Genomic DNA, 22,046 nt, shown 5'->3' with positions numbered 1-22,046 from the left:
AGATCAGAGTTGATAAAGCAAACCCAATATTTGAGTAAAAAAGGAGAGACAAGATATCACTTGTGAGGTGTGACTAAACAATAGAGAAATATGCTAAAGCAAAGAGAGAGACTGGCTGAGCGATCACTCAGTGTTTGTTTGGGATATCGTCTTTTAATTTGTTTTTTTATAAAAAAATAATTTTTTTAGTGTTTTGATTCCTAATACTAAAAATAAGTTTTTTTTACAAAAATATTATTTTAATATATTTTTATATGAAAAATATTTTTTAAAAAATTATTATTATATTTTTAAACACTCTAAAATATTACAAGATATATTGGGGGTGAGAAAGTGGAGGAGAAGAGAGTAATAGCACTGGATAATCTTTAGACCTGAAAGAACAAGCTACTTATTGAATAGTGTGTGAAAAGATGGTGAGAACAAATTAATGGCCAAGATGATGAACTAATTAATTGTGTATTTGATGAAACTGTACATAATATTTTTATAAAAAATATTTTTTAACTCAAAATATATTAATATAATATTTTTTTCTTAATTTTTTATTTTTAATATTAATCTATTAAAATTATAAAAAAACACATAAAAAATATACATTAACTTGATATTTTTTCAGGTGAATAACAGAAAACTGAAAGAAACATTAAGACCTTAATTATTAAAATAAAATTTAATCACCAACCGATCAAGATCATTAAAAAAATATTGAAGCAATTGGAGTGTAAAATAGACTAAAGACAAAGTTAGAGATTAGGGTTTGAGGCTTGTCTCTCTTCATCATCCCAATCCTAGCTAGAATTAATTATAAATGAATATTTGCTTGGTAGTACAGCCCCTTTTGTTTTATCTTCTTGCATTCCTAATTTTTTTTCTCTTTCTTGGGAAACAAACAGTTTCAAACCAGCCCAGCACTTGCTTTGGTGGGCGCGCCAATGTCGGCTTGGCTCAGTACCAGCTGAGAACCTGTCCCAACCAACCTTACTGTTCAGTGTTTAAGCTCTTACATGCACTCCACAACAAGTGGCTCTCCCTCTCTACATCTCTTGTTTGCCTTCTCTCTCTCTCTCTCTCTCTCTCTCTCTCTCTCTCTCTCTCTCTCTCTCTCTCTCTATATATATATATATATATATATATATATATATATATATTCTAGCTCTTAGCTAGGTCAATGGAGACTTGCAGCTTGATGCAGTAGTATTTGCAACAGAATGACCTGAACAGCAAGGTGAGGTTTAACCATGTGGGGCTGATGAGCTAGAATATATATATATATATATATATATGATACAGTATAGTACTAGCCAGTGGAAGAAAATATGAAGCGAGATCCCATGTTTTTTATATCTTTTTGAAGTAGAAATTCATGATATTGCTTGATGGGTGTTTTTCATGTTAAAAATATTTTAGAAAAAAGAAAACAATATTATTTATCACGTACTGTTCAAGAAAAATTCAAATGATTTGATCGTCTTTGATTGTGAAAGAACAAGAGATAGGAGCATGGATTTTTGCTATATATACTCCCTCTACCATCTTTTTCCTTGCAGGCATGTGGAAGTATATGGCAAATATATATACAGTCTTGTCTTAATTATTAATCGGATCACTAATGTTTCAGTATATTCTCAGTTGAGTCCCCCATCCATACAATGGATTTTGTTCAAATTGCTCCTTTTTTATATATAAGAAAATGGTTTTTGAACCTTAAAAAAAATCGTTTTGAATTCCTTCCATGAATCCCAATCCTCCACTCCTCTAATATATAACCCCTCTTACCATCTATCGGAATAGCGATCCTCTTTGATTCGACCTGCAACTATTCGGGGGAAGTAAACAAAAAAAATTCTTTGAGGACTCAATTAAGATTTGGATCCTTTTCTGGGATTTAACTGAGATCAGGATTGTTATAACTGAGGTTCAGAGCTCATTTGGGACCTCGTTTTTCAGGGGAAAAGGTGAGATCCCATATTTTGATAATTTGAGCTGCTTGCAGAAATGTTAGGGCATGGCAACCAGGGAGACAAATTGGAGAATTGGCAATCTTTTATGACATACTGTACCAAAAGAGCATTTTACGTACCACCTAATTAGGCTTTAGGACTCCGCTTTATAAAGTCGATCACCTGCAATGGTAGAAAAATGTTGAATGAAGCTTCACAGAAAATAAACCTTCCATGTAGGCCCCAATTTGGACTGTATGTATAACAGTACTATCATATACTCTTACATTTTCTCCTTAAGAGAGCTGCAGCTAGAATGTCTAAGAAGCAGCTATCATTTGATTTTTTTTCTTTTCTTTTTCCTTATTTAAACGATCAAGATAATTTGGTTTTTTTTCCATTGATTCTTCACACTTGTTTTACAAAGGAAAGAGCTCATGTCAAAGAGAGATGTCTTTTCTTTTTAGAAAGTCTTCAATATCATTTCGATAAATCAGCTCATCATAAAAAAATAAAAAAATTCATCAAATCACCATTTATTCATCACATTTGGTCAATTCAATTCAAGTGACTAAAATTGTAAACAAATCATGAGAATTTAAATGAGTTGAGTTACAAAATACGAGTTGATTCGCTAAATTGACTGTGAAATCGTATCTAGTTTTATTTAAATTAATTTAACCTGAAATAGATTCAAGATATCAGGGAGTCCTCCCAGTTAATCCACAAGACAGGATTATGTTTGATAAAAATGACTATATATTATCTTCATAGCGTACGTGCGGGTCTGTGTGGAAACATCCCCTAGTCAAATCCCGGCAGCCACAAAATGCCTCTCTTGATAATCTTGAGACCCTAAGAGAATCGGTGACTAGGGACAAAGCTATAGAGGAAAGTTACATCCACATTGACCTTATCGTCTAAGCATATACTAGCTATATACAATGTATATATATTGGACAAACTCACAAGTTTCTCAAGCTCAAACTTCACTGCAACCATTTTGTTTGAATTCTAGGAAGACAGGAAAAAGTAAAAGAAAAAGTTTGGCTCCACTAGCTTTGCAAAAGTTACACATTTTCTGTGAGAAAGATCGAGAATTGATTAGTGCATGTTTGTTTCGTACATGTCAAATTTTATAATGACCTAATCGATTGACTGATTGGTTAATTGATTAATTATTCAAGTTTAAGTTGAGGTGTTTTTTTCCTGAAATATACATCTGAAGAATACAAAGTGCTTGAAAGAGTAACATCAAGGTCAAACAAAATCAAAATATTGGAATAATGGAGCACTCTAGGGTTGCTAGCTCATGTGGTAGCTAAGTTGGGCTGAGTTGGGGAAGAACTTAATTTTATTGGTTGTTGTAAATCTAAAATTAATGGATTTAATTAGGGGATGAATGAATTGAATGCTGGATGAAATGAGAGAATTAGGGTTTGGAAATTTCAAATCTTTGTGGACCTATCAAGCTATTACACCCACCATATTAAAGAAAGAAAAATAAAAGAGAAGCAACATCTTGGTCCACAAACCCACCCCTGATCTAATTCACCCAATTACCCTCTCCAGCAACCCATTTGCCCCCTGCATCAGCTGAAAACATTTATGCATTGTTATGTTGATCTATTCATCAAAAAGAATTCATTCAATACATTTCTTATGTATTCATAGGTGCTATATTGGATTTAAATCAGATTTCAGATCAATCCATACTGATTGACTGCCTCCATTATGTTGTTGCTAGCAAATATCACTCTTTTTTATTTTGGATCTTTCAAATCATTTCCGCAGGAGATCTGGACCCATTTGTTTCTGATCCTTCGATAAAAAATTTCATTCTCTTCATAAAAAATAGAAGGAGCTTCTTTAAGCATTTCCTTGATCTTCTTGCATCAAAGAATTTTGTCATATCCCACATTAATTACAACATTTCCTTGCTAACATGATTTTATTTTTAGTTACAAGGAAAGGCTCCATTTCAAAACTTATTTTTAAAAATAAGATACCAATACCAGTTAAACTATAATTTATTTATTTATGTATTTAATAAAATTCAAGCTCAAAGATTATAAGTATGTATTTGATATTATGGTAGTTTTTATGATATACTAGACAATATTAATTGGATAGGACAAATAATTATCTTGTCCTGTGTTTGATGTGCTTTGGGTTGGACTGAATAATTTGTTTTATTTTGTGTTTGCTAGACACTAGACGAGATTTGACCAGCCCATGTTCTAGATCTTTCCAAGTTTAAGGAAAAAAAAATAAAGGAATGATTGATATGACTTAACCCAGTAAAAAATTCAAGTTAACTTGCAACCTGGTTGACCCAAAATAAAATATGAGTAAAAAAATCCATTGACTTTTTTAATATTTTTGGTTAAAATAAGGTTGTTTTGATTTTTTTTAATTTGGGTCAACTCGAGTTGATTCTTGCAAGTCGTGACTCGGGCCTTCCTCCAGGTCGACCTCCAAGTCGGGTTTTAAACTATGAATAATCATTTTTATTCTTATACTGCTTTCGGTCAACCCATATTGACTATCCCGACCCATGGCCTTACCCTGCCTTAAGTCAACCCCTTAGTTGAGTTTTAAAATTATGATAATAATAATTTTTATTCTTACGTTGACTCGGGTCAATGATCAACCCAGCCCATGAGTCGAGTTTGAACCTAGACCTAGGTCAACCCCTGGATAGGGTTTTAAAATTATAATAATAACTATTTTTATTATTATATTAACTCGGGTCAATGGCCAACTCGGCCCATGACCCGAGCCTAGCCTTAGATAGACTCAAGAGTCGAGTTTTAAAATTATAATAATATTTTTTTTATCATACGTTGACTCAAGTCGATGGTTAGCCCGACATGTGACTCAAACCTAGCCCCGAGTTGACCCCTTGAGTTGAGTTTTAGAACTATAATAATAATAATCATTTTTATGTTTACATTGACTCAGGTCAATGGTCAACCCAACCTGTGAAATAAGTCTTGCCCCGGGTCGACCCTTGAGTCGGGTTTTAAAACTATAATAATAACTATTTTTATCTTTATGTTGACTCGAGTCAATGGTCAACCCAACCCGTGACCTGATCCTAGACCCAGGTCGACCCTGGAATCGAGTTTTAAAACTATAATGCTAACTATTTTTATCCTAACATTGACTCGGGTCCATGGTCAACTCCACTCGTGACCCGAGCTTGGCCTTGGGTTGACCCCGAGTCAGATTTTTAAACCATAATAGCAACTACTTTTATCCTTATGTTGACTTGGGTCAATGACCAACTTGGCCCTCAAATCGAGTTTTAAAACTGTGATAATAATTATTTTTATCGTTACGTTGACACGAGTCAATGGTCTCAAGCCTACCCTTGGTCAACCCCTAAGTTAAGTTTAAAATTATAATAACAATCATTTTTGTCATTATATTGACATGGGTCAATGGTCAACCCGACTTGTGACCTGGGTCTGACCCCAGTTCAACTCCTAAGTAATGTTTAAAAATTATGATAATATTTTTTTATCTTTACATTGACCCGGGTCAATGGTCAACTCGACACGTGACCCAAGTCTTGTCCGAGGTTGACCATTAGTCGAGTTTTAAAACAATGATAACAACTATTTTTATCTTTATATTCACTCAGATCAACCAGATTAACCCTTGTGCAGTGAATTGGACAAGTTTGTCCAACTCCTTTTATTGAGACAAAAATTTCTCCATTAAAACATTATTGGACAAGACAAAAAATAATTTTTGTATTGTCTAAAGGTGTACCAAACAACTTCATAAAAGAATTATCATGTCCAATCCATCATTGTCAGTACACCAAACACTACCTTATAGTCAAGGTTTGAAAAAGTAGATTTAAGAGAAAGTACATATTTTTTTTTCTTAAATAAGATTTTAAAAGAAAATTTTTAGTGGAATCTATATAAAATTATGGTGTATATTTATTAACCAAACACTTTAAAATCTATAATTATGGCAAAATACAAACCACACCATATCGTACCACAAAAACTACAGCAGCATAAGCAAGAAGAATCAACATCTTAAACACTTCATCAAGCAATTAATTTGTTAGCATGATATATCATATCATGTTTAAAATCTATATTAATTATTGATATTGATAATTAATTAATTAATTAATTTAGGTTATCATCTTAGATAGATCAATGCAACACTATATTTAAAAAAAAATTGAAAGTTAATCATGTTCATATACAATTTAATCATGGGGATGGGAGCAGGGCAGGTATGGAAATTACCAAAATCTTGCATAGTTTGGATGAATGCATGGAGAATATTAGTAGGAGACATTAAGTGCACCAATTGTTGTAACATGTACATGTGACTAAAATTGTGTGCCCTAAAGCTTAAACTAAACTATAATAACTTTTATAGCTGAATATTATAAGAGTAATCTCTTATCTTAATACTAAGAATATTATTAGAATATTGGAGATGTAACAAAGTAATTAATTAACAGAGAGTCCCTCCTCTCTGACCAGATTTTGGGCACCAATCCCTCGATGTTTTCCAAGACAACACGAGGGGATATTGTACGAGTTCCTTGAACATTCCTGTCTATGTCTTGTTATGGCATTTTCAAGCATCTGCCTCTGTCTCCACAACGCTACCAAAACTTTGTCTACGTATAATGTCAATTACAGTTTCTTGGGTTGTCGTAATTTCAAGGCATTGAATATATAATACATGACGGTGCTTTGCATGGATTTCTCCATTCCAAGAAATAAAAGCTCTAGTTCATTTGCATTAGTAGATTGTCGTGTTATTAAATCGAGTCTGAGTTAATAGATTAATTCGGTGATTTATTGATATAAAATCTGGTATAGGTAGAGTTTTAAATTAAATCAAGTCATCTCGATTAATTCTGTTAAATTTTAGTTTGATATATTTTTTAAAAAAATTCTAAATAATATATATTTGAATTTTTTTTTAATAAAAAATATATGTTTAAGGTGTGACCTGAAACTTAGCTTAGATCAAGTTTAATAACTTTGATGGCAAGAGAAAGAAAAAAAGGGTAAATAGAAAGCTATATCAGTCCCTATATATTCCTAAATGTTTCATTTTGGTGCTTTTATAGTTTAAATTTTTCCAATTTCAACCTCAATAGTTTTTAAAAGTTCCATTACAACCCTTTCCATTAAACGACCAACGGCAATGACGAGATCATTTCTGGCATTCTTTCATTGGATTCTTTTTGGACTATGAAAGTTTTGTGGAAAATGGGAAAGATGAGTGTTGCTTTAGTCCCTGACAGCTATTTAACAATTAGGGACTAGCTAGTGAAATTTATTAAATATTATAAGAAATTTTTTGAAGAAAAAATAATCTACAAGTATCAATAGATTGGAAGTGATCTTTCAAGATGCATGTTGGCTTGAAAATATATCGATTTGATGATTTTTTTTTTGTTATTTTTTATGCTTTTAATTAATACATAAGAAAAGACAATAACCATGCATGCATGCATATATACACACACACACACACACACACACACACTATCAAAGTAATGTTATCAAAATCAGATCCAACCGGTGGTCACTTTAGTGGGAAAACTTATCTCTTTAGTCGGAAAATTAAGAACATCAAAATCGAAAGACATTTAGAAAGCAAAGATCATAATAGGTTACTCTTCGGCAAAGATCAGTAATGTGTTTTCACGAGCAATCATTGATTAATAGCTTACTATTCAGCCATAGCCATGACGTGAGCTTTTAATAGTTCCTACTTATCTGTACAACCCAATGGATCCCTGCCATCTCTCACTCTTTATCTTTATTAATGGGGTGGCTTCCTTTGTCTCCATGCATCATCTTCAATGGCAACAAGTTAACTGGAAAAGGACTCTGTTACCTTCACATGGAGGACATACCCTTTAGATGTACATCCATATTCTCTTTATTTAAACACATGCAATCGGCACAACTAATCCGGTGTGGACAATGATTATGGTATGTAATAGTTTATAAAATTATTGAAAATTATATATAAAACACCAATAATTTAGTGCTTCTTAAGGGTTAGCCCGGCGACTCAATCCAATGAGCTACTGATTAATTTGGGATATAGTCTAAGTAGATTATGCATTAAAAAAACAGTAAATTCATCTAGATTAACTCATATAATCATGGTTTTGAACCGGTACAAATTTAGTAATTCTGAGTTAAAAACATTTTTACAAATTCGGACGTTTAAACCAGTAGAACAATTCTTTTTATTTTTATTATTATTTTTCTGTCAAATTGAAATGACAATTTAAATGAGCCATCTGGCTAGGCTTAGATCGCAAGAATGGCTACTTGGAACGTATGGTAAAGGGCCACATCACAAGTACTCAAATCATAAATTAGACAAGTACGATTTTTAACCTAAGCCTTTCTTTCTTGCTGGTGCATGCCATCTTCTTGGGTATGGTTCGTACAGTTTCGTGTGAAAAATCAAAACTACCCTATTCATTGGTTTTCTTCCTATTTTACAGAAAACCTTTTTCATGTTTCATTTTTTTTTACATGTATTAAAGGAAGTGTTGATTTATAAGGTGTGTATTATTATAGCAATTATGTTTTACCATACATAGCGTGTAGGTTGTATCTTGTCTTTACATTAATTATATATATATATATATATATATATATAGAGAGAGAGAGAGAGAGAGAGAAGGATGCCTAACTAATATATCAAGTCTCGTATTATTCTCAACTTGATATGAGAGCTCTATATACATTAAAACTATTTTTTTTCTTCCTATGGGTTCAATCAACACAGACCTCTTTATTGCTACTACAAATCCGGTTGTTAATCCGACTACTATCCCTTCTTAATTCATGACTTTTGTGCTGGTGTTATCTTCCCTCTCATCTTCTGCACTAACCGGTGATTCTTCATTTCCTTCGACTGTCGTTGTTAGTGCCATTGATCATTGTCTTGTAATTGTTGTACCTCTCTCCAACACTTAGTATGTTATCTCTTTGAAATTCACAAACATCTATTATCTTTATTGAAGAATGCAGATGAAAGGCAAACTTTAATGCCTAATTCTAAAGATAAAATGAGAGATCAACAACTAAATCCAACCCACCTGGAGAATCATACATGGAGACTGATGGGTAGCAACAGAACTAGAAGGTGCAGCAGCGTCAAAACCTAAAAATTGTCCCTGAATGGGTAGAACTTGAACTTGGAGAATGGACTAGATAAAGAGGCAAGTGGGGACATATGTGCAGGACTAGTAGGAGAGGTGAGGTGCAGGTGATGTAGGTAGCACGGGTATGGGTTGAGTTGCAGGCATAGGAGATGTAAATGAAGAAGAAGTAAGTTGGACAGGCTGGCAGTGACACTATGATGGGGAGAGGGTGGGGGAAAACGTAGCCATTTGTTCAGACTTATCAAACGAATATGCATGTTCATGAAATCGAACATGATAGAAGATGTAAATACATTGAGATGACATGTTTAGCCAATGGTAATCTTAATGAGAGGAGCTATAGCCTAAAAAGACAAATAAAGAGGAACAAAAAACTAATTTATGAGCATTATATGGAAGAAAAAACGAAAAGCATAGACACTCAAACATACTTAAAAAGCCATAATTAATAGTACAATTAAAAAGACACTTGAAGAGGGATTTATTTTGTAACAGAAAAGTAGATGTATGATTGTGACATACACAAAAGTCTAAAGCACATAATTCAAAAAATGCAAGGGTGTGTTACACTGACCCCAAAGTGAGATCAGTTTCGACAATATGTCAATAACAACGTTTACCAATGTCATTTTATTCATATGTATGGGAACAGATTAAGCAATGGTGAATATCGATAATTTGAAAGAAAGTGTTTAATCTATGGTATTGAAAACCCCAACGGTTTGGACAACTTTTATTTTACATTAACATTGGCATTCTACAAGAACTTGAAAATGATGAATAATAGAAAATACATCAAATTTCACAATAAAAGGATAAAACCATATATAATTAGTATAAGCATCCAAAAAAATGACAAAATAAAAAAAGAATAAGAGGAAAATATAAGAGTAGGCCCCCAAACATCACTAAGAAATAAATCAAGAGGAGCGGAAGTGTTGTAACTCGTAGGCCCTAATGACAGACGCGACAACTTTTCTAATGGACATGTTTGACATTGAAAATTAGAAGGTCTAGAATTATAAGCAAGTTTGTTATTTGACACTAATAAATTTAAAATACAAGAAACAGGATAACTCAATCAACGATGCCAGATGTTAATAGAGGCACAAACGCAAGCAGACCAATAAACCTGAGAAATTGACGTGGCTAAAAACTCGAAAATAACATAAAAGTCATCTTTAATATGAACAGATTGAAGCATTGCCTTAGTGATAAGATCCTTAACATAAAAAACAAAAGAGTAAAATTTAAAAAACATATGATCGTCAAGATAAAATTTTTGAACAAATAATAACGGTTTAGTAATATGAGGTATGTAAAGAACATTAGATAAAATAAAAGTTTTGTTGGGTGTACATAACTTTGTATGATCAATCCTTAATATGATGTAAAAAGATCATTACCATCACCATCATGTAAATAATCATTACTAAAATATAGTTTTGAACTCATTAGATTTATAATATTAGAAGTGATGTGTTGATTCACAAGGGTGTCTGCATAAAACTAATCATAGAGAAAATGCATAAAAAAATTAAAAAAATCCTCCTAATAAAAATCTCTTGACCCCACCCTATCTAAAGGTGAAATTAACTTCCCATTTGAATCACGTTGAGGTTAAATTTAATTAATTCCTCTTAATAATTCTCCCTTTCCCCTTTTTGCACCAAACAACCTTAATAGTTACTCTTATAATATAATATTTATTCCCTTAGCCATTCATGTTTTTTTCTCTTTATATGAATATCCTCTTTCGATACATATATGATGTTATTAAAAAAAATGCCCCTAAAATCAACTACCAAAATTAAATCAATAGTCCTTAATTACTGAATAAATAAAAAAATTAATATTGTACATGCCCCACTTAACTCCTCTTGCTTTCCTCTTCAATTATTATTCCTTGGTGCAATAGCATTTATTTCTTCATGAAGCACTATTTCAGTGCTGCCTCCGTTAAATACACACCGTTTTTTCTGCTTTAACTAGTTGAGGTGCTATGGATAATATATATTTTTTTATATAGGAAATGGTACGACGAGAATTAAATGGACGTGGTAGGGAGCCAAATTTTGTAATTTTAAATGGAATTATAAGTGAAAAAATAAAAAATAAAATACAATTTCTATGCTTTATATGTTTTCTTTGTGGGGAATGTGAGAGACAACGACAAATCAAGTTGATTTCAGTCTATGCCACCGTCCTCCTCATCCTCATTATTATTGGCTATGCATGTGTAAAGCAGGGTTGTGTGGTGGAAAAATTATTATTAGGCAAAATAATATTCCTCCTTAATTAGTAAATATAAATAACGGTAAGATGTATTTTCAGATTAATCTATCCATTTATCGAAACTTTTTTTTATTATTATTATCTGAATGATGATCAACAACGTATTCATATATTGGTTCGGTATATTTGATGTATTCAAAGAAATCTATTTTTTTTTATGAAAAAAACTTGGGCAAAGAAATTGAATTTTCTGTGCGTTAAAACAAGGTTCAAAAATCATGGTGCCTATTTATTTTAATGTTTTAAAAATATTTTTTTAAAAAAATAGATTTTTGTGTTTTTTTATTTTAAATTATTTTTTTGATATTTTTAGATAGTTTCAATGAACGGATATCAAAAATAAATTTTAAAAAATAAAATAAAAATTATTTTAATAAATTTTAAAATAAAAGATATTTTAAAAAATCATAATATAAAACAATCTTTAAATAATGAAGGGTCAAATATCTCTTCCACGGGGGGGCTTTTTACCCAAGGAGGTCTTGATTGCTTGAGGAGAGAAGCCTCCTGGAGAGTCAAAGGCCAATAGAAAGATGACTCTGACAGAGCTAGAAGAGAGTGAAGTTTCCCCCTTCTACTTGAGACCTGACGGGTTTAAGAAGACGACAATGGCAGGGTCTCGAGCCTCAAGACTGCACAGTGAGTGACCCTCAGATGGCTTACCAATTGAGAAAATTGTGAGCACAACACTACAAACTTATTTTTGGACTGTAGGCATTGAAACTCGAACATTACTATTCAATAGTTATCAGATACGCAATCACGAAAAAAATTATACTGCCTTGGTCTCATATTTAATGTTCTATTTTTTTAATTTTAGTAATTTCAATTTACATTCTAAACATCCAACTATAATTTTCACCCATTTTCACTTCTTTTCTTAATAACTCTTTAACAAGCATTTAACGATATAAATATTGTACTTAATTATAAAATTGACAGGGTTGAGTTTTAAAAGAAATCAATGTGGAGCACACCTGTTTTGACATGGTGTATTTGACAGGTCAATTTCATGACATAATCAAAATCTAATTTAATTTTTTTTAAAAAAATTAAATAGTGTTAATTTTATTGACCTCAGTTAACCTGCTTAAGTTTTGGTATTTGTTTGTTTCGTGTAAAATATTCTTCAATGTTTGACTTGAGAAATACTTTTTTGTAAATATTTTTTATAATAGTGGTAACATGACGGTAATGAAGGAAATGGTTATTGTGGCAGTGACATATTAATAATGGTGGAGGAAATGATGGTGACGTGGTTGATGATATGGTGGTGGCAGTAATGGCGGTGGTCGTGGCAATGATAGTAAAGGTGGTGGTAGAAAAATTGGTGATGGTAAAATGATTGTGATGGTAGTAAAGAATAAGATGGCAGTGGTGTTGTTAGAAAAAAAGAATGATAACATGATAATGAAGGTGAAAGAGGTGGTTGTGAGGAAGTCATGATGTAATGAGATAATAATTGTGGTGATAGTAGTGGTGAAATTAAAATTATAATTAAAATAATTAAATAATATTATAAATGAATTATTATTTATAAAATTTTATAAGCTAAAAATACTTTTTAGCAAATAAACTAAGTTTGAAAGTTAATTATAAAATATTTTATATCCAACAATTTTCCAGTAAAATGTAATATTGTATAAGAAACAAAGACAAAAATCATTTTTTATAAAAATATTTTTCGAGAAACAAACATAAAAAAATCTAAAAATTATTTTATTATTAAATATTTTATATGAAACAAACAAAATTTTAGATTAAGTTCTAAATCAGGCAGGGTATAATAATTTTAATGTGCCCCAGGTTAGCCTGATCAAGCCTCATGAGTCAGGTCAGCAGGTATAATAACTTTGATAAATATAGTTAGGAATGAAGGTAAATAATATTTTTAAAACAAAAATCATCAATGAATTTTGTTATTCCTAAAAATTTGTGCAAGCATAATTAGAGGAGATCTATCATGGAAAGTTTACCTGGCACGTATCGTTCATATATTAATTAAGTCTTAATCCTAAATTTATTGTTCAGGAAAATATGATAAGAAATTTTATATTATTTAAAGAATAACTACCAGGAGACAGACACAAGAAGGAAAATATATATATAGTTTTTTTTTTTTTGTCTATCTTTTTTTTTTCATTTCAAGGAATTGCTTGGCTTTCTTCAATTACAGAAAAAGTTTCCCTCGCGCTTTGGTGACTGTTATCCATCCATTGAAAAGGGGAAACAGAACCACATGCTTAGACCATAGACTTCAAGCAAAAGAAGAAGAACAGTGAAAGGAAAACACAAGGAGCTCGTCTATTCAATGTAAACTATGTTCCATTGTTGATGTGAAGGTGACCTACCATAAAGAATGCACAGATCAAAAATCAATCCTGACTGTTTGCTAAAGCAAGATTGATGGGGTGATTAAAAAGGTCAGCGCACCCCACAGGGCCTCGAGGCCATTGATGATAGAATTAGAGATGCATAGAAATAGAAACAGAAATAATGAGCCTCTACAACAACGCAATAGAGTTGATTCAAAAAAAGTGCTAGGAAGCAAGCTGCCCTTAATTTCGGTGACCTACTCCAAAATGGAATCTCTTTGCGTGCCTGTCATTAAATGCATATTCAAGCCGAAGAGGGCCTAATGGTGAGTCCACACGGATGCCGAAGCCATACCCATATCCACTTCCAGGCTTCAGCCTTGCCCCAGCAGGATCACCTGCAAAGAATGACCAAAAACAGAGGTATAGGTGAAATGTGCATCATTTTAGTAAAACTCATCCCCCCAGCAATGATAACAAAGGATACATCCTTGCACACGCAGCATATTTGAAGAACGAAAACTAATCAGTTCAGCAATCAAGCTTGATATAAATTAGCCGGCAAGTTACTCTATTAAAATAGATCAAGTTGAGGTTAGAGTCACGCCCTACATAACAAGCAGTCATTAGCCTGCCCCGTATCTTTGGACGGGGTTGCCAATCCCATCCCAGTCCAGTAGTGATAGTTGCATCAAGGGCCACCAGCTTTTAATGCAAGGAGAGAACAAATGACTCGTGGCTATTTTTCAATCCTTTTTTGCACAAATAACATATCTATACAGACAGAACCAACATCCTAAGTAGTGAATCAAGAAATCACACACACACAAAAACATACCAGGCACTGAGGATCCAGATCCAAGGTCTGTTCCATAGTCAGCAAAAAAAACTCCTTCCACTGGTCCCAACTGCCAAGAAAAGAACAGACAAATAACTAAAGCTTTCCCTTGACGTTTGGATTATGATGACATTAGTGTCAAACATGCACAGCATTCATAAAAGTTAAAAAACAAGGCCAGTACCATAATGCCAGTGGTACAACATTCATAAAGACCAAAACAAAAGTTGCCAGCAGTGACCTACCACAGGGAAAGAAATTTCACCCGAGCCAACTGCATAAGATCGACCAGAGCCCACAGCCCCTTCTTCATATCCTCTCACACTGTTGGTTCCACCAATGGCAAATGCTTCATGAGGAGAGAAATTACCCATCACATGACCACCAGACAAACTGGAAATGAGAAGCAAAGAATACTTAACCAGCAGTACCAGATTATTGCTTGAACTTTGATATAAATAAGAGTACAAGCAGGAGCCAATAAAAAAGACATCCTATTGGCTATGATACAGAAGCATAGTGGACTTTAGCATTCTGAATAGTACACTGCAATTTACTATAGAGCTTTAAATAATTTTGTAACTCTCCCTGACATATAAACACATTTTTTTTCCAGACAATAAATAATTTGGTAATTTTCAATAGTCAAGAACTTCATTCAAAGCTGCTTAACGCTTTGCAACAACTCTTTATTATCATCTGAAACTTTCCTCATATATACTGCAGAAAGGCTATTTAAGCCACTTTACAGATTTGCTCACAGGTAAAAAGTACAAAAAGAAACAAATAAATACCAAACCTCAGAAGACAAAGAGCAGGACCAATTTCCACACCCTTTCGAGCACGAGTATTAACTCTGTTGAAAAACAGCCACTCAGGCCAAAGAGGTAGTCCTTGTTCCATGTTAAACACAAACTGCAAAGACAAAAAAAAAAAAATGTCAATCCATAAAACAGTAAAAACCAAAACTGCAGACATTTTCGTTCTTTTTTTTCTTTTCATTTTTTAACAAGCATATTACAATAAAATGCCAGGATAAGAAATTCCTGCTTAGTTATAAATTACTAACCATTGAAGAGCCATGGTCACCAGAACCTGTATATACACTTTCAAATTTAGCAAGCAACATATCATCATGATTCTTGCCACTGCATGACACAAATGTAAACAGAAAAAGTAAATCACAAGGCAAGTATATTCGCAATTGACAACCAATAAAACATTGGGAGTTAAAAATCAAAAGGCTTAATGGCATTTTCCACCAGAGATGTGTACCTTGCAGTGAGGGGGCTGTTGTAATGGTCTTTGATCTTAGGGTCTCCTTTTTCATTACGAGCACCAGCATGCTGAGATATTAGAAATCAATAAACAAAAATAGGTAATACAGCTTATGCCAAATTGTTATCTAGCCGAGAATAAAACTTTCAAAATTACTACAAGCAACCAAAATAACATAAAGGCATTCTATATGTTTCCCATGCAAGCCTGGTGAACATAGAAATATCTGAATTCCTTAATTATTTTGAAGCACTGATTAAAGCCATTATATAATGGGTTTTCAATATAGTTATTCCCTCTACTAGTAGAAACTGTTTTATGGGGTCACTCTACCAACATAATGTCATATTTTATCCCTGTATAACAAAGTTTTCATTTAATAAAAACCCTCCACCTATTAACACTTCTGGCACTTAATGGTTAACCAGTGAAAATCACAACACGTGGACCAAATACCTTTTTTCCAACTAATTTTCCACATGTCAAGATCTCATTAGTCAACCCCTAAGTCCTAATTGCGTTAACAGACAAGGGGTTGTGATTAAATAAAAATTGTGTTGTACAAGGACACAATGTCACATTATGTTGGTAAACAGACCAAATAAAACACTTTCTACTAGTAGAGGGGATTTGAGATGTTAACCTGGAAAAGCCCATTATAAAATGGAAAACACATTCAAAGATTCATGGACATGGAAAACATAAAATAATGAGAACAAGGTTGGTAATCTATGAATTTATGAAGACAATTATTCATAATGTCATTATTATCATGGGAAAGCTAGAAAGCCAGATACAGCTGTTCATTTACTCATTAATGCTGCCAATTTTCAATAATTAAGTACCTGAAAAATAAGTCCGACTGTTCCACTCCACTTTGGTCTGAGTGGTCTACTAAATTCTATACCAGCTGCAACTCTGCCAATCGTCAGGCTATTATTTACAGGTTGGTTACCATGAACAAGATTCCCAGGGGTTCTTGAATTCTAGTGCAGGCAAAATCAGTTCACAAAGCAATGAGCACTTTTACATTATCACCAAAAAATTATTGCAAGTAGAGGCAACATGACAAAAGATTACCTGAACCATAATTGTTCTAGAAGTCCGTTTGTCGTCCCCTTCAATCCAGGGGTCTGTGTAGTTTATTCGAAAGATTGAGTCAATTTGGCCCCTCTCAAGGGAAATATTAAGTTTCTGGTTTCGTCCAAAAACATTCCTATGAGAATATGCAAAGCTGCAACAGATACAAGGCAAATGTGGGGTAAAACAACATTCCTCACAAGTTTCCACGTAGTAACAAAGCCACTAATTAAAGATTATCAAGCATTTTTTAGAGGAAAACTAAACCGAGCACGTCATGTTTTTGGTAAAATTACCTTCCAATAAGTCCTGGTAGAGAGCCACTTGTAGTCCTAGAAATTGCAATGTAATCAGTATATGATGTTTCCAGTCCACCAAAGATAAGTCGATATAAATGTAAATGAGGAAAGGCATGGGATCAGTGCCCTCCATGTTAATATCACTCACCCACTTGATATCCCACCACCAGCAGAAAATCCTCCATTTGGACGTTCAACAACATTCATTATCAAATCAACTTTGCCAGTATCTAAACAAAGAGAGGGGAAAAAACAGTTTCAAGTTCAATGTTTGGGATAGAACAGCTGTATTATGTATGCCCATAGGCACCTCCATTCAATTATGCTAACATAAATGATTATTCAGAAAATATGTATAACACAGAAGAGACACTCAATGACTAGCAAAGAGTATAGACCATGTCAAAAGGTATCATTGATAGAACATTGAATCTTCGGTGTTATGCTTGATACACCAATTGATATCAAATCACACAAAAACCAAATTTATTTGAGAATACTCTCAAGTGGATTGTACCCATGGTTCTCTAAACATGGGTCCAATGTTACTGCAAAGATGCATGGACACACACAAATAAGCGTGTGATGAGTGCCTGCAAACAGACATTTATGTGCATGTGTGAAAGTGAGTACATATATGTTCAAAGATGTATATTTCAGCTAGCATTTTTCGGAATATAATATTTCAAAATATGCATCTCATCGTGACACTAGTTACAATGTATAACATCCTCTCTTTTTTACCTTCAGCAGGTTGGGGAATAAAGCTAACATCTTCCATGATTCCCATAGTTAACACAGTATCCACATCTCTTTTCCCTTGAAGCATGCTGTAGACCTATATGGGAGCCATTTCAAATAGAAAAACATGTCAGTGAATATATTTAAGCTAAATTTAATTTCCATAAATGACAATTTGAGTAAAAATCCTTTAAAAAAAACTAAGGAATTGATGTTAAATAGAGTTAAGGAGGCATTAACTTTTATTTAATAACCACAGGAAAAACATCAATGAATGCTACAAATTACAAAAACTAAGACTTTGAATGCAGAAAAATGCTGAAGGCCCCCAGTTTGCCAGAAATGATCATTATATACATGATGTAATGAGGAAATATCATTTGGAAGGACAAAAGAAAAAAGCTATGCCAGAATTACCTGTCCCTTTTTGGTTGTAAGTTGCCTAAGTATCGTCTCGGGCTTTGTCTTCCCCTTGGTTGGTTCACCACTGGAGCATTAAAGCACATATTAGTAATGAGTCTTTGTCTCCGCATCTGGGTGCTTGTGAATGTGAATGAGATTGTGTAACAAATTGAAGGAAAGCTCTTACGTTTTTCGGTCAAGAAAGCGTATGGAAATGTCATTCACCTCCGCTTCTGCAATTTGTAACCTTATAATACCCCCAGAGAGTATCTCAGCATTTGAGACCTATAAAAATGAAAAGAAAACTGATGCTAATGTAAAAGTTGTGGTCATAAATCATGGAGAACCTGATATTTTAATCCCAGGTTATCATGATGATGATATAATATCATGAAAGATGAAACACAAACCATGCCAAAAAGACCACGCTCCATGTACCAGCTATTGATGGAACTTATCACTTCATCCAATTGCTTAATATTAACCACTTTTCCTGCACAGCTTGACACCAAAAATAAAATCAATGAAAGTCTCCTATTTAAACATTTTAAGTTAGCATGACAACACCCGTAACCACGTGCCTGGATAGATACCTAAAAATCACCACAAAATAGAATCATACCATAACTAAAAAAGACATGCCTATATTGTAGCATTCCCTTAGTTTGAAACATTATACATTAGAGGAAAAAACACAGAAAGCTGGAAGGGCAAAACAATCAACAAAATAATGAGTATGAGAAGGGCAAGAAGGAAGAGATAAAAAAATGGGCATTGGACTTGGTCTACCGCATCACTCATAGATTAAGCTAATAAACACAAAACATGTTGACAAACTCATGTGAAATGCATATATTATTCAGTGGGGACTACCATATTTTATCCAAGTATCTTGTGTTCACTGATAAGGGATGACGTGGTCTATGTAATAATTTCTCCAGCTCTACATACAACATGTATCATTAACCTCTATAAATGTAATACGAAATACAACCTACCATATCCGCCACGAAAAGCATCCTGTAAAAACTTTGTCGGAAGAACACTAGCCCCTTCGCATACTAGCCCATGAAACTCCTGGTTTGGCTCTACCTTATGCCACAACAAAGCAACATTAGCCATTAATCCAACCCGTACCATTGCATTGCCATCTCCTCTTGTTTACAAACAACCTCACACAATGCACGAATGCAAGACACAATGCTCAAAGACATTAACTTTCTATAAGCCCAACATCCCAATTATAACTGACTGAAAATCCGTAATTTGGTGGGTCCCACCTACCTGAAAAACCAGTCGAATGCCATCACGTGTGTCAACAGCAACAGGCATACAGGAGCAAAAGTACCCACTACTAATAACCCTATGCACATCCTCCTGAACTTCACGAACCGTAAGAGCTGAGTTAGCACGGCAAGCTTTTAACGCAGCTAGAGCCTCAGCTTCCAAATCCTTCCTCTCCAGTTCCTCCCCGTCTTTATTCCTCACCAACACTTCACTTATCAGCACCCTCTCCTCATCATACCGACTCGGCCCATGAACCCCACTCGCCCCACCACTCTTCTGCTGGGCCACCACCGAGTCACTCTGAGTCGAATCACGGAGTTGAGACTGACTCAGAGACAATGACGCGGAGCAGAGGATCGGCAGGGATTTAGGGTCCGACCCCGGGGAGGAGGGCCGAGTTAGGGAGAGCGAGGCGGAGCAGAGGAGGGGTGAGTTGGGGAGCCTGGTGCGGGTTAGGAGCGAGTAGAGGAAGGTGAGTTTGGTTTGGACAAGTTGAGAGAAGAAAGGGAGAGAGGGTTTAGTTTGCTGGTGAAGGAAAGGTGCGATTTTGAGAGCAGAAGAAGTGAAGGAAACTTCGTCGTTTTTTGTCATTGTGGAGAGAGATTTTGCGTAAGGATGTGAATTGGTGAAGAAAAACGAAAAGACAACCCTAATTGGAGAACATTAATTTGGGGATTTTTTTTTTTTTCTGAAGAAGAGATGAAGATGAACCCTAGAGAGGGGTGTCAGTCACTTACAGCAGCAGGAAGCACCTGATGCTTTATTTTCGAAAAATGAATAATAATATATATATTAACAGAAACAATAAAGTGCGTAGGCTAAAAACTGTGCAAAATACTGTACACACAGAGACACAAAAAACGACAGGTAAATTACGAGTTTGTTCTTTGAAAAATTGGGGTGCATATAAGGGTGATTTAGTCTTTCACAAATGCATTAAAGGATTGTCGAACAATTTGTCCTGTATTTTTATTTTTATTTTTTTGTCTTTTCAACTTTTTTTAACAATCAAATTACTGATTTACCCCACATAAAAAAAAATTAAAGTGCTGGCCAAGTGTATTTCTACCCTTTTGTTTTTTACAAAATAGAAAAATAACTTTTGAATTGAAAAAAAAAAATAAAGCAATTATTTGGGGTGATCTCATCTTTCACATGAAAACGTTATCTTGCCCTTCTCCTCGTAGCACAGCGCGCGATAACTGTTATATGTCATCAGAGACCGTTTCCTTTTTCTTTTTTTTTTCCTCTTTTTGTTTTTTATATCCTAAAAAATACATTTTAATCCTTTTTATTTTTTATATTTTAATTTCTATCTTTTTCTTTATTTTTTTCTTAGTTTTTTTTATAAAAATATTGTTTATTTTCGATTCAGTTCTTCAATTACAATTTATTCTCTATTTTTTGTGTTTTAATTCAAATCTTTTCTTTTTTGATTTTTTAATTTTTTTCTCAGTCTGTATATAAAAATTTTGATTCTTTTCAATTTAGTTATTTAATGATAATTTGTTATGTATTTTTTTTTAATTTGGTTCTTAATTTTTTATTTCTAATTGTTTTCCTTGGTTTTTTTATTAAAGTTTTATTAGTTTTCAATTTCATCATTTAATCAAATTTTATAGTGTATTATTTTTTTTAATTTAACCCTTATTTTTGTGTATTGTCTTTCTCTATTTATTAAAGTAATTTTTCTTTTCAATTTAACTCACCAATTTATTTATTTTTGTGCCCTCTATTTACATTTTATTTTGATTTTCACCTTTATTCTTTTGATTATTTTTTTTTGTTTTATATCATTTTATGTAATTGATTATACTTCCGGTTTCATCCTTCAACGTTTGATTTGTTGGGGATTGGACTTCACAATTTACCCATTTACTGTGCTTTTAATCCAATGATTCGAATCACAAATTTGGAAAGTTGATGTGGGTCAAAACTTTTTTTTTCTCATTTTCTTTTCTAATTTCATTGTTTGACATTATTTTCTTAGAAACAAATCTTGTGGTTATCTTTATTTTTTTTATTAATTTATCCTAATCTCATAACTTAATTCACTAGTTTTGCAAACCTTTTTTGAATAAAAGTTTTTTATAATTATTTTGCATCTGTTTAATTTTTGAAGATATTATTCTGATTCATTTATGATTTTTTTTTGTTTTATACAAATTGAATTTATTTTAAAAAATACTAGATATTTATTTTTAGATAATATTTCTAATATATGCAACCTTACATGCTGTTTTTTTCTCTTTATTTTATTCAATCATTTTTATGTGTGTGTTTATTTTTATTGTCATTTGATTTAATAAATGATTAATTTTAATAAACAAATTCAATGAACACATTTGGGTAAGCATCTCATATTGCGGTGTCAAATATCTT

The 22,046-nt window shown here is 33.0% G+C and overlaps 1 protein-coding gene across 4 annotated transcripts; it reads right to left on the bottom strand.

Annotated features, from left to right (window-relative positions):
* Window positions 1-13,703: 13,703 nt before the first annotated feature.
* On the bottom strand, window positions 13,704-20,436 carry LOC133702216 (outer envelope protein 80, chloroplastic-like). Of its 4 annotated transcripts, none has more exons than XM_062126494.1 (16): window positions 19,662-20,436; window positions 19,376-19,469; window positions 18,788-18,870; window positions 18,565-18,662; window positions 18,393-18,462; window positions 17,979-18,072; window positions 17,383-17,464; window positions 17,232-17,267; window positions 16,936-17,089; window positions 16,701-16,841; window positions 15,853-15,923; window positions 15,647-15,725; window positions 15,377-15,492; window positions 14,823-14,970; window positions 14,578-14,647; window positions 13,704-14,137 (listed from the first exon to the last, which is right to left on the bottom strand). In XM_062126494.1, exons 1-16 carry the CDS (start codon window positions 20,253-20,255, stop codon window positions 13,983-13,985), a joined length of 2,085 nt encoding a protein of 694 aa, XP_061982478.1. In that variant the 5' UTR covers window positions 20,256-20,436; the 3' UTR covers window positions 13,704-13,982. The 4 variants fall into 4 exon arrangements, with proteins under 4 accessions (XP_061982478.1, XP_061982480.1, XP_061982479.1 ...); XM_062126496.1 differs by having other exon boundaries at window positions 18,788-18,878; window positions 19,376-19,465; window positions 19,662-19,802; XM_062126495.1 differs by having other exon boundaries at window positions 19,376-19,465; window positions 19,662-19,802.
* Between the last annotated feature and the right edge of the window lie 1,610 nt (window positions 20,437-22,046).

This window comes from Populus nigra, chromosome 8 (genome assembly GCF_951802175.1).
Source record: "Populus nigra chromosome 8, ddPopNigr1.1, whole genome shotgun sequence".
Lineage (NCBI taxonomy): Eukaryota > Viridiplantae > Streptophyta > Magnoliopsida > Malpighiales > Salicaceae > Populus > Populus nigra.
The sequence above is the reverse complement of the archived record's forward strand: the minus strand, read 5'-3'. Positions and strand labels throughout refer to the sequence as shown.